This window comes from Opisthocomus hoazin, chromosome 8, assembly GCF_030867145.1.
Source record: "Opisthocomus hoazin isolate bOpiHoa1 chromosome 8, bOpiHoa1.hap1, whole genome shotgun sequence".
In the NCBI taxonomy this organism is placed as follows: domain Eukaryota; kingdom Metazoa; phylum Chordata; class Aves; order Opisthocomiformes; family Opisthocomidae; genus Opisthocomus; species Opisthocomus hoazin.
In genome coordinates, this window is record NC_134421.1 from 20,776,649 (window position 1) to 20,789,968 (window position 13,320).

The 13,320-nt window shown below is 39.8% G+C and overlaps 1 protein-coding gene across 13 annotated transcripts in view; it reads left to right on the forward strand.

Moving 5' to 3' along the window:
• The window catches only part of ANKS1B (ankyrin repeat and sterile alpha motif domain containing 1B), a 457,460-nt gene that overhangs the window by 420,916 nt on the left and 23,224 nt on the right, over nucleotides 1-13,320 (forward strand). For 8 of the 13 annotated variants that reach the window (XM_075427657.1, XM_075427658.1, XM_075427655.1 and 5 more), the window contains 3 exons: nucleotides 1,258-1,332; nucleotides 6,683-6,811; nucleotides 10,882-10,953. The exons of 1 other annotated variant lie outside the window; for it this stretch is intronic. In XM_075427657.1, the coding sequence (XP_075283772.1) occupies nucleotides 1,258-1,332; nucleotides 6,683-6,811; nucleotides 10,882-10,953 (276 nt within the window). The remainder of the gene's footprint in view (nucleotides 1-1,257; nucleotides 1,333-6,682; nucleotides 6,812-10,881; nucleotides 10,954-13,320) is intronic. 4 more of the 13 variants (XM_075427667.1, XM_075427656.1, XM_075427668.1 and 1 more) reach the window with 2 other exon arrangements.

The following is a 13,320-nucleotide window of genomic DNA, read 5'->3' on the forward strand; positions in this document are numbered from 1 at the left end:
TGAAGCTGGAGGAAGGTTTGTGTGCACATGCATTTCAAATCATGAAGGAAATAAAGGACAATTAGCGACATCAGGCAGCCACCAGCCTGTCTGGCAGCACTCCATAGTCAGTCCGGAGGATGCCAGTTTGCCCTGACAGTGACCAGAAGTGATAACCTAGTCTGTCACCAGCTGGGTAGCCAGGTTTCAGGCTACAAAAGGTAAGAGCAAGAGCCATGTTTCTAAGAAGAGTTGCTCTCCTTTGGATTGTTTTGAGCATCAGTGCTAAATTCCTACTGCTGCTGCTGACAAGAACCAGCAATGCACATTCTTGCTGTTGTTAAATTACTGATATATTAATTGCTATCTATTCTGGATGCTGCAGTTGCATTTTTCATGCGTGTTTATCGCCTTTTGTTGCTGCCTGCCGAAGATACTGTGGGCAGATCCTACGTCTGATGCTTTGTTTTAGTTGCCTGGCTACTGTAAAATGTTATCTTAGCTTTTGCTGAGGTGTCACAGATGCTTTCTTGATGAGTGTCCAAACAAGGAAATATGTAAAAGATGCTGGTAAATGCTATGCTTGCCTAGTTCTGTCGGTTGCTTTGCTAGAAATGCTACAGTATGCTTTGCTTTGCTACTACAGACTATCTGTAAAATTACATAGAAGGTAGACTGAAACCTTTCATTTATACAGCAGAGTCATGGTCAATATCAAAGGTATCTTTGTATGCAAAGGATCTGTTGTTGGAAGGAGATGGTGGACAACTGCTTCACTTAATTGCAATGCATTCTTTTTCTGGTAATTGTTACAAAGAAAACGTATTTTTCCTGTTGACTATATTACCAGATTTTTCCTTTCCTCTCTCCCTGTGAAAGTCTCCAGCAGAGAGAGATTCAAATCTCAGAACCTAATTGGGATGTTGACTTCAAACTTCTTCCCTGCCAAAAACTGAAAGTAACCAATTTTTCTTCTGCTCTCTGCATTTTCTGTTTATGCCTGCATAACTTTTTCTCTTTACGTCACCAGCACTTCTGACTAAATTGTTTTCTTGTACTCACAGTTTGAAACCTCTTCTAAAGTCTCTGAATAAGCTATGTTTCCTTCCAGTCAGTCCAAAAATATTTTGTGAGCAAATAAATAAAAAATTACTTTTAACAGCTGTTTTACTTCCTTCTTTAATGTTATTGCAAGCCTTTTCTTAATTATTCTTGCCTTTTGGCAGTTGCGGTGCATTAATATTTACAAGATGAGATGTAGTTTTCTGTTTATATTAGCAGTCTTCTGTCTGTGAGATCTGGACCAACCAGAATGCAGGATATCCTTTCTCATCGATTCATCAGGTTCATAATGTAAGATACAGTGATAAATGGCTATGTTGTCACTCTATGGATGTACAGTCTGTTGCCGTGGTGTTATCTGCGGGTGTCACGTCGCTGAAATGACAAAAAAAGTTCGTAACTTGTCCGCCCTCCGTTGGGATTATGTGTGCGCGCATTCGTGTGTCGTGCCGTGTGGTTAGCGTCTGTTGGCTGTATGGTGTACATACAGGACGGGGGGGGATTGCCAGCAGCAGTCTCTCTTGCTCAGGGGGAGCTTTGACTTCTGTTCCTGATGTTTTTGTTTGCTCGCTTTTCCAAAGCGAGAAACCGTGTAAACAGCTCAGTTTGCACAGTTTCACCCCCACAGTGTGTTGTGCTGCCCTTTCTGTGTTAATCTGTAGGCTTTGCCTAGCTGAGAAGCACGCCGTGTTTGCAGAGGCACTTTTGGGGAATGAGAGGTAGCGTTGATGGTGCTCTGAATTTTCATCACTTCTCTGACAGTCACACGTGCTGTGCACATGAGAGCGAACCTGCTAATCCGTGTTGCAGCGTGGTAAGGACGACAGCCAGTCATTCAATGCAGTGTTTCAGAGGAGCTGTAGATTTCTCCTAATTTCTGTCATATAACCACCTCCATGGAACATTTCTGCCAGAGAGGGGCTGTTTTGGCCGCCGAGCTTTATAAGCTTTTAAAATGTAAATACACCACGAACCTGTTTCCATTATTCAAAAACCAAAGATAGAAGGAGCTAAAAAAACTTCGCTCGCTCTAGGAATTAAAACATAAGCAAATAATGAGGATTTGGCTGGTCTGCAGAACATTTAAAATTCTTACAGGGAGAAAATTATTAATTTTTCAGACAGAAGTGTTGTGTGCTCCAATTTATTGTTGTCATGGTGACTAATGCATGTTACCATAACCAGGCATGAGGCTTTAACAGGTGAAAATTTATAAGATATGGTTCTTGTTAAAAATGAATACATTCAGGCTGCTCAAAACCAGGCCTTTTTTTTTTTTTTTTCTGTAGCGTAGAGGGTTTTTAACTTCTCATTTTTATAAAAATATGAGGCAGGTATTAGGTTTTATAGAAATCATATTGCGATTGCTTCTTACATGTGACTACCTCTGCATCCACGTGCCTTTAATGTGAGTCAAATACAGTTCCCACAGAATGGGATGAGATAGAAAAATGCAACAATTGTAAAAAATTACCTAATAGCAGTAATTTGCTTCTGTAGCTCATTTGACATCAAGCATCTGAGCCTTTCTAGAGCACTGAGAAGTGCACATCTGCCCATTTTCAGGGTTATGAAGCACTGCAAGAGCAGGAGATACTGGTCTTTAGGACTATGACCTTTATGGTTGAAGGTTGTCACAGGAGAAGTATTGAATCTGTACCACACTGGCACTTGACTTGAGGCTATTTTGTGTTTGTAAACTCTATCTGCAAAATGTGAAGCAAAAAATCTTCTTTCTCAAGGTGACTGAAGCCAGAGAGAGGAAAGGCACTGGTTAAAGGCATGGGGAGGTTAGAATACTAAAACACAGGCAGTACAGCAAAAAACACGTGATAAATTGCACAGCTGTCTGATGAGCTGTGAAGTTAGATGAGGAATGAATTATCTCTTGCCTTTCTACTTCATCAGAGAGATAAAAAACTGCATACATACATTGTGTCATAAAAGATACATAAGCTTAAATGTTTGATTATTTCTTATAATTGCAAATTAAATATTCAAACCAGAGAATCCTTATCCTATCATATCTATTTTTAAAAATGAAATCAAACATCATAGTTGGTCCTGCATGGCAATTTACGAACATTTCTGTACTGCTTGAAAGAGTTTTAAGTGCTCATGAAGGTCCTGAATGTCACTACTTCACCCATGAGTTGTTCCATACCAATTCCTCAGATTTAGAACTACTAATAATTCATATTTTTCTACCCCAGACTTGAGACTTGTCATTTCAAGTCTTCTCTAGGTCAAAGATGTTCCTGCTTTGTATTTTACCTGAGGTTAATTGCCATCATCACGTCCTAAATCTCAGAATTTCAGTATCTGACTAGAGTCAGTCAGCTGAGGAGCTGCTTTTCTTCCTGCAGAGGTTTTCAGGCCCAAATATATAAAAGTATTTAGCTGTCTAAATCTTGTTTAAAAGCCTTTCTTCCCTTTAAAAGAAAAACAACAACAAAAAAAAAAGGAAAAGAAATTGCATGGGGAATATGTAATAGGAATTACCCTTCTAAACACCTTCATGTATCTGGGTTTTGGAGACTACCCTGTTATAACTCAGTCTAAATAGGTAATGAATACTAGCAGTAGTATGGTTTAAAAGTCTAAGGAGTTTGGCAAGAAACAAAAGGAAAGGAGACCAGAAGCCACTTCTGCTGAATATTAAAAAGTCTTTATGATAAAGTTACAATAGAAAATTTTATAACTATGTATAAAATGTCTTCTTCATCCATCATAATAATCTATGCCTATGATGTTTAATTTCATGCAGCTTTGCTTAGTAGCTGCTCCTGCTACAAGACACACTGAAATACATGAAAGGTCTTCAGGTACAGTGGTCTGTGAAGAACAGCAGAAATCCTGAATCTCTGTGTGCCCTGAACCTCGGCTGTACCAGGTGTTTAGATCATCCTAGAGACATATACAACAATCATATCAATTCTGTTTAGTCTAATTTAAAAGGAGTAGGTACTTGGATGATGGTAAATATTTACAGAGCAATTAATGGATACAGATGAATGGTCTCCACGCAGTCCCTTTCCAAGTGACTCGTACACTGGTTTTATTTGCCTAGTTGAAGATAACTTTTCGTTTCCTCATGATTATTGCTTCCCAGCTCCTTTGTAAAATTGAACCAATATGAGAAGTAATCCCTGTTCCTCTTGTTACCACCCTTCATTTACGGCCAGAAACAATTCAGGTCTCCATGCTTTTAATATCTTTCATGCAAAAGGGAGTCAAACTGTAAATTTCTGTAATCATTTTACTCCTTATGTACCCTGTTTAATTTGTCAGTACTTTCCATTTTGTGCATGCAGGGAAAATCACCTGCAAACCAGAGCAATGTAAGGGTTCGGAGCACTACCCAGGGTCACTTATTTCTTAGAAATTCTGCTCCTCCCTCATGACCATCCCATGGCCGGTGGAAAGACTGATAGTCAAAAGATGTGCATTTATAGCTTCTCTGTCCTGGATTTACTCCTGTTCCATTGTAATACCTTTTGCTAAATGAATAGGATGTACCTTCGGAGATCTGCTTCCTTACGCAGAACATGCAGGAGTGTATCTTTATTAGGAAAAAAAAAAAGACTATTTCAAGTGGTCTGTTAACTATGGCCTTGAAAAGTTCATATGAGACACCTGAGCACACTGTGAGAATTTGTGATGGGTGCAATCCATCTTCTTCTCTTGTAGTCAGATACAAACTCAACTAATAAGGATGCAGATACTTATCCCTTGTAATACAGTTGAAACGTTCTTTTATAAGGAGAACTGCTTCTTAAAGAAATAAAATTCCCGCTTCAGATTAAATATGATGAAGGTTTTTATACATTTGTGGTCAGAAGGATTCGTTTCTGTGGATAGAGAATGCCAAAAATTGGAGCAATTGCTGATTCTGCAAATTCTGAGGTTGAAGTCATATCCATAGCATATAGGCAGCTTCACTAGGTAAAGCAGAAATTACAATACTGTATAATTTGTAGAGGTTCTAATAGTGCCAGTGTTAACTAGGTTCAACTTGTTTTATGATGTTCACTTGCTCAAAGTTACCATATCGGCAGCATAATGTTGATGTTTCCAGATTTATCTCCTGCTTTTCATTGCAGAGTTGTGCAAATGTGTCTCATTTCATTATTTTGTGACACATGAAAATGATGTACTTGTTTTGTTTACTCTGTCCTGATTTAATTAGTAGGATGTGATAGTTTGCCAGACTTTTGAATGTCTTCGCTAAGATTTTTTTCATGTGTTTTTGATGCTTAACTTCTTTTTGCTTTAAAAGTCTTAACTTCTAGCCATATTCTGTGTGAAATGCTGATGATAATTCCTTGCCAGCTTCAACACATATTTTAACAATATGACATGCATGGAAAATACACAGAGATAAGTGCAGGTAAAGAAAGAAGTAGCATAATCCAAACTGAAATAATTATACAGGAGAGAGTAAAATAGTTTGAGAGAGAACAAGCAGGGGAGGAAGCAAGATCAGAAAGAAGAAATCTTATCCCCAAAAGACAGAGTGGGAGGGAGAGGAAAATTCAGAGACAGACCAGACCATACCAGACAAGGTAGGGGAGAAGTGGGCCTGGTTACAGAAGGAAGAGGGCTTAGGAACAGGAGGAGGACTCCATCCACAGGTCATTTTCAGTTAAAGTGAGCTGATGCTTGTTTGGCAGCATCCCCGGTGTTGAGGACATGGGCAGTGTGAGCACATGTGAACCAAAGGTAGGAGAGATCACAGTTAAAAAATAAATAATCTAAAAATAATAATTTTTTTTTGCATGGGCCTGGAAGGTGGAAGGAGCCCCCAGGGGCCCAGAGGTCAGTCCAGGTCCAGTAAAGCCATGTCCGAAAATACGCAATGGCAGGTGAGACCCAGACCAGCACTGCCGTGCTGGGGGCATCCCTGTACCAATGCCTGCCTTGGCTCTTTTTGGATGGAAGAAGAGTGTCCTGGAAAGGGACTGGGCAGCAAACTGCAGTCCTACCCATGTTCTCTGAGGGCTTTGAGGAAAGGGGAGAGGACAGCTCAGGAAAGCAATCACCTGTGTCAGTGAGAATGATGGCTGTCGAAGGGCAATGTTAGTAACTCTACAATGAGACATCAAGAGAAGGTGATCAAAGTAAATATTCGTAAAAAGATTAAAGAATGCCTCATATATTTGAAGAATGTGTAAGAAGTCTTCAGATCAAAGCAAAGTCTCAGTTGTTTAGCCATTTAGGAAAGCTAGTTATTGGTTATATGTGCTGGATAATGGAAGATTTATTAACTGTGTAGAAAAGCTTGTAAAACACATAGCTGAATTTGTGAATGGCATTCTTGTGCATCTCATGATTTTTTCCGAGTGCTCTCTTCGTCATACATGTATTGTAAACAGTTATTTTTAAGGAACATTTCTGGTGCCTAATGATTTTATTCTCAAAGCAAATAGATTTAATTAAAGCCTCATTAAACACTACAGTAGATGACTTTGCATTATAAATTAAATAATGAAAAATATTGTAGGAGTTTTGTTCCCTTATTTTAGTAACATAGCTCCATGTAGAAAATAAATTATTGTTATTTGAGCACAACAGTGGAGGGCTACTTTATAGCAAATTTGCCTGCAACTTCTCTTATATCTTGAACAACTGTGATTTTCAGACAGGAGACTGGGGAGAGCCTTCAATTACTTTGCGACCTCCAAATGAAGCCACAGCATCAACGCCTGTACAATATTGGCAGCATCATCCAGAGAAACTCATCTTCCAATCATGCGATTATAAAGCATTTGTAAGTGTTCATAAATTTAGTGGTCTGATTTGGGGTAGATATATTAATTTTAGGTTTTGATAGACTGTTTTATTTCATTTATAATGTTTTTTCAGTCACTTCTAATGAGACAGACCAATTCCTCTGAAGCACTGTGACTGTAATAAATGAGAATCAAGGATGCACAGTACTTTTTTACTATGAATTTTGTGATGCGTTGCAGTCCATGTAGCAACAGTGTTAGAGAAATGACACCATGAATACATGGCTAAGTGTTGTAGAAGACAATGAGAGCAAACACCTGTACTTCTCATTTGTCACAAATGCCTGTCTAGTACTTATGGAAAAATAATAGAACATAATATGGGATCCTCATGCCCACTTTATGTTGTGTGCATGGTAGTTAAAGTAAGTATTGCCTTGCCTGAATTTTATACACCTGTTTTGGGGGGAGGTGACTACAGAAGATAGCGGTCAGGGTCCTGAAGCAGTGTGTTCTGTCCATGGGACAAGGGCCCATTCACTCCTCTTCCAGACTGATGACTACTTGAAGTACCAGTAGCACTCAGTTCCTTCAGGGCAGGGAGTATTTATTTCTACCTCCCGATAGCTGTAGCTGATTCCTACTTCCCATCCCGGGAGAAACAGAGCTTCCCTGTACAGCTAAAGACAATTAGTGTTCTCTGGCTGTTATAAACGCTTGTGAAGGAGAGGAAGGTCTCCTGAAGTAGAGAAAGTCGTATTGGAAGACTTTGTTTTTTAAATGAAAAACAGTTTTCTGAAGCCTGGAGTTTCCTGTCAACAGGGCAGGGGTACTGGTGCTTCTGGCGAGCTGAAGAGGTGCCTCAGGCCACCTATTTAAACTCTTACATTTCCTCTTCTGACTTTGCCGGAAAGGGTTTCTAAAGTTGCTGAAGGTGCTGCACAGACTGCTGTGTCCTCTTCGGAAGTGGCCATCTAATGAAGCAAGGCTGACTTATTCTACAAAGGAAAGGGGCTCAGTAGTTGTAGTGCCTTTAGCATAATAGCTGGGGGCTAACCCTTTGTCCAGGACATGGGTTTTAGATCCTCTTCACCTGGAGGAGCTAGCTTGGATCCTTAGTGCTTTTTAGGATAATGCTCTGTTCGCCAAACAGTGGAGCATTTTGAGGGGAGAGCTGGGGGCTGCTGGACCTGATTTAAAGCATATCTGGAAAGGTAGGAATTGGAGACTGAGTGCAGGTGAAACAGAGCCTGGCTCCCGCTGAGGAGGGGCAGAAAGGGTGTTACCAGGCCTGTCTCGCTGGAGCGTGTCTGTATCTTCCATCAGACCTTCATGGGGTAGAAATTGCTTCGAATGCAGCAATTGTCCCTGGACTGTGACTGGAACCTCTGCGCTCCTCAACAAGTCACAGTCAAGGTCCAGCTCGCCTGCTCTCAGTCTTGCTCTCCTCCCATGCAGCACCTCGAATTGAAGAGGAAGCTTAGTGACTTCTAGTTCTTTAAACATTTTTCATAGTTTTCAGTAAAGTGAACACGTTTGTCTCCAGAGTGCCTCAACTCATTACTTGATCCAGCAGTAAATTCATAATCATCTGATTATGAATTACCTTTTTAGTAGATTGGAAGGCATGTGGATTGTTAAAGAGATGAAGTTGGGATGACCAGGAATATCCAAGTTACTGGTGATGAAGGAATTGCCAAATCAAAATATCCAAGTTACTATTGATTAGGGAAACATCTTCCTTTCCTAAGGATCATGCATCACTGCACTTTCTCAGTTCCCTGAGCTGTAACGACCCCAGCCTTATGGAGTAAAACCCTGGCTTGGAAGTTATAATGGGGGCAGCTTCCATTGTATGCCAGATCACTCAGTTGAACTGGATGTCCTCTGCGTTGCTTCCACGTGCTCTGGGTCTTTGAGAAGGAACATTTCCAAAAGTACAGCAAGTCAATGGAAAGCAAAATCCCCTCCTAAAATTTCAGGGCTTTCTGGCAACTAAATTGGACAGTACCTCTGTGATTTGTTTGTCTGTTCCACAGTCCACCCTGGGAAGCGTTTCTGAGTGCCTGCAGCTGAGGCTTTTTGCTGCTGTGCATTTGGGACAGGAGTTGCCTGTCTCTTCTCTTTCTTCCTCTTGTTCTGCCATGAGCTTAAAAGCACTACTTTTTTTCCCTGATGCCTGACCAACTGTTAGCTTTCAAGGAAATACCAATTTGTTGGGACATAGTCTATAAAAATGATAAAATTAAGAAATCAAAGACATTAATTGCATCCTTCCCAGAGAAGTCTAAGGATGCCAAAGGTGTCAGACAGCAGGATCCAGAGAAAGATACAGTTCAATTCAATATGCTTTTGTTTAATTTTCTAATTTGAGACCTTGCTTTAATTCATTGTACTTCTACAAGGGCAGTATCAAGCCGTCCCATCAAATTAATGCCCAAAGCCCTGTTCATGTCACCATCAAGCCCCCAGCTGGACTCGCAGCTGCTTGGTTTATGAATCTTTCACATCTGCAGTCCTCCAGGAATGCCCTTCATTCGTTCCTTTCTGCTTGTGCTTATTCTGGTAGTGTTGGTGTTGCTCACCCTTCCATTTGTAATGCCCTGTAAAGCGTTTTTCACCAATTACCATGTTGGCTACTGACTACATTGAAATATTTATGCATTTTCTTGCGGTTCACAGAATCCTGTGGTACACAGTGTGAACTGAAGGCTTTAAAGAAAAATATCTCAGTTTAGGTCAGGAGACCAGAGACTTGAACCAGTACGCTTGCTGTTCCATTCCAGCTTGCGTTCAGCTGTAACTGAAGTTATTTTTGATAGGTTCTTGTTTAAGATGAAGCTGGTTCACTATGGTTGGGTCAGCGTAGGCTGTTTCCAAGGGGAGTCAGTGTAGTAGAATGAAAGGGGTCAGGCTGCGGTGGTGAGCTGCAGCATCCTCTGGGAAGATGCTCCTGCCCACCACACTGTCTCTCTCCCTGGAGCTCACCTACCCCATTCTCACCAGTGGCATGACTCTGCTTCAGCTCCCGTGTTGCTCACGTAGGACTGAAGACTTAAGAGAAGCCATGGCATTGCGCTGCAGTGAGAATGCAAAGAGAGACATCTCTGTGCCTGTCGAGGAGAAGATGAGGGCTGGCTTGCTGTCATCTTTCCCCAGTTAAGCCAGATTTATATGTGACACTATATAGAAACATGGAAACTTCCTGTGCGCACAGAGCTGTATGAACATGCACAAGGGCACATACCTGTAGTATCTGTAGGTGAAGTGCAGGCTGTGTAGAGAGGTGCTGAGTCCTAAGAGGAACAAATCCTGAGCCTGCTATCAGGGTGCAGAAGGGCTCAGACTGCAAGCACCAGTGACTGGGGCAAGGAGGAGGTAGATAGGACAGGGGACATGTTAGGCACTCGCTGCCTTGTGAACCCTCGGAGATGAGCAGGCTCCTCAGAGAGCACGGTGGCTTTCAGTGAGCTGAACCAGGACCCAGCACCAGCACGCTGCTGCTGCTTCTCACCCAGTCCTCCTTCAGATCAGTAAAGGCTTCAAGGTAATAGCTCGGGGTCAGCCTTTTCTTAGGAAGAAATAGTGGTTTAAACTAGTTTTCAGTTCAGGTTTATTTTCTATGTTTGCTGGCATTAGGCTCTGCTATTTGCACATAAATTAGTTACAGTTTGAGTACACAGAGGTTAACATCACTGCTGCCCTTCACGACTACATGATAGCACACGTAGCCATATGAGTTTGGGAAATGGCAGCTAAAAAAGAGGATTCTCCATTTTTTAATCAAATGGTGTTTTTAAGGTGGAATCAATAGTATTTTCTTGTTGTTTGAGTGGCTGAGGTGGTAAGCTAGAAGACTTTCAGATACTGCTTCAAAGGGCTTTATCTGATTCATTATACTTGTTGCTGTGCATTCCTGTTTCATAGGTTGATTAACATGCTAGTTAAAACAATTCATCAGAGAACTGCAGAGTAAAAAAACCTCTAAAGCCTTATATTAAGTTGACTGCTACTGCTGTGGTTTTTTAGGCATTTGTGGTGCATTTCTGCAGATATTTGTCTGTTACAGAATTTTAGTTAAATTAAGTTTAATGGATTTTTATTTTAGTATTTAGGTTCTATGCTTGTAAAAGAGTTAAGAGGCACCGAGTCAACACAGGATGCATGTGCAAAGATGAGGGTAAGTTAGTAAACCTACGCCTTTGTCATCATAATATTAAATAACATTAACTAGTGATTACTTCTGCTGTGCCCTTTTTGCTTTTATAATGTTCTGTTACCCATTTTTTTCCATTGCCCTTGCATTTACATTGACATTCAGTAGGAAGTCTGTTCTACCTCTTACCTTAATTTCAAGTAATACCAAAATTTAAAGGTAGATTTTATTTTGCATGTTGTATCTAAGAAAAAAGCAAATGTGCGTGTTATGTTTTCTCTTGAAGCTTCAAGTCTTCAAAGTCCTTTCCACTCATTTTCCATGTGCCTGTATCACTTTGCTTTTATAAACAGAATTTATAGAATCATAGATTGGAAAAGACCTCTAATATCATTGAGTCCAACCAGAGTCCAGAATCTGGATTGAATTTACTACATGAGAATATGTACTAGTAAATATATTAACATGTTAACAAAGCCATTGTTTTTTACGTATGGTCTAATCCTACAAATGTCTTTACTCACATGAATATTCCCATTTATTACGGGTGAGTTACATGCTTGTTGACTGAAGGATGAAAAGGGAACTAATTCAGTTTCACCTGATGGTGGAAAAGCAATTAGGTTTCCTTCAAACTGGTAAGAATATGTTTTCCTGTCTCTCTTTGGCCCAGTATTGGTTTGCAGAAAATTACAATGAGCCTTGGTCTATCTCCAACAAACATACCGCTGCTGGAAACTCGTAACAAGCCACAGGCCAGCGACATGATTTATTCCCAGTTGTAGTTGTAATAAGAATGCACCTGCTCATAGAGATGACGAACATATTATGGTCTGGCATGATTAATTAATGAAGACTGTAGTTGTTTGGTGATCTACCAAAGGTGTAAAATTACATAGTTGAACGAGTGAAATCCTTAATTCTGTGGATCATGAGTATTTTATGCAAGATGCCTCTGCGCACTAGACGTAGCATTTGGATCAGTTAGAAAGCTAGATAATGTGTAAAATTCATGTGATCAGACAACCATTTCCTATTGGTTACGTATCTGCAGCACACAGACTTCTGTACAAGCTGTTTTAGCTCAGGGCTGGCAGTAATTCACACTTACTAGATTGCCTGAAGATCTGTGGCTTTTCAGCTAATTACATGCTAATCATTCCTTACCTGGGCTTAAACCCCTCTAAAAAAACCCAACAACTTGACACAGAGGGATCTACAGGGACATACACGTGTTCTGGGGAATTAATTGAGGCTGCAAGCATACCATCTTCCAATCCAGGTTTCGAACTGTCAGATTTAGCAGTTCAATTTTTTAGGCATATGCCTGTGCAGATCTTAGGGCAGAGTTTGACACCATAGTAGCATATGACAACTTCAGTAAGTTGACTGAACTAGGAAGCTTAACATCAAAAAAGTCACTCTAAATAATTTATAGACATTATAAGATTTAGAAAATTTAAATTATGTACCTGAAAAATTGTTTGAAAACAAATTTAATTTAAAATAAAATTTTTCTGTAAAAATAATGGAGTTGCACCGGTAGTCTATAGTGTCATACAGGGCACATATATTACAGTGACAGGGTTTATATATATTTATTTTTTACATTCTGTTTTGAAACCATTGTGCTGTGAGAATGTTTATTTTCTGCTTTGAGGGTTTTTTATTGCAAAGAGGTTTGAATAAACAGGTTTTAATCAGGGTTTCATCTATTCTTTCGATGTAGTCCTTTTAATCATATTCCTATTCAAGTCAGAAGCAAAAAACATTGACTTAATGGGAACAGGCTAGTATTTAGCGTAAGTTTCCCAGTGAGAAAAATAAATCTTTTTCCAAAACTTTCTCCCTCTGGTTGTGTTCTGAAAGTTGGTGCCTATGAATTGTGAGTCCAGGTTATCCTAAGCTATCCTGAAGTTTTGCTCTGATGTTCATTATTCTGTGTACCACTGGGTTTTCATTGAACATGTGGCTTCTTGTATAGCTACATTTTATTTCAAATGTACTGAAAGGGGCGTTTCACTTACAAAAAATAAGTGAAGAGCTAGATATATTATTTGACTGCTTCTCAGGTACTGAATTCTGTCCACTTGTCCAATGTCTTTAAAGTCAGTAAGATTTTTACATCGGGTTGTACTAATGTGATAGAGCAACATTTTTTAATTTTAGGTTTGTTTTTTTTTCCATGTATGTATTTCAAATCTATAGAGTGTTGCAATCTGAAAAATCTTGGTAACCTTGTACCATGTTGAGGTCCTTACCTGAAATTTTTTAATCGTTCTGGAGTCAGCCACATAATGTTTTTTAAGGAGAATGTATGAAAATTGAGTACCTAATTTTTCTGTTAAAATGGCTTTAGCTTCTCCCTCTTTAATCTAATGCTGCTGGAAA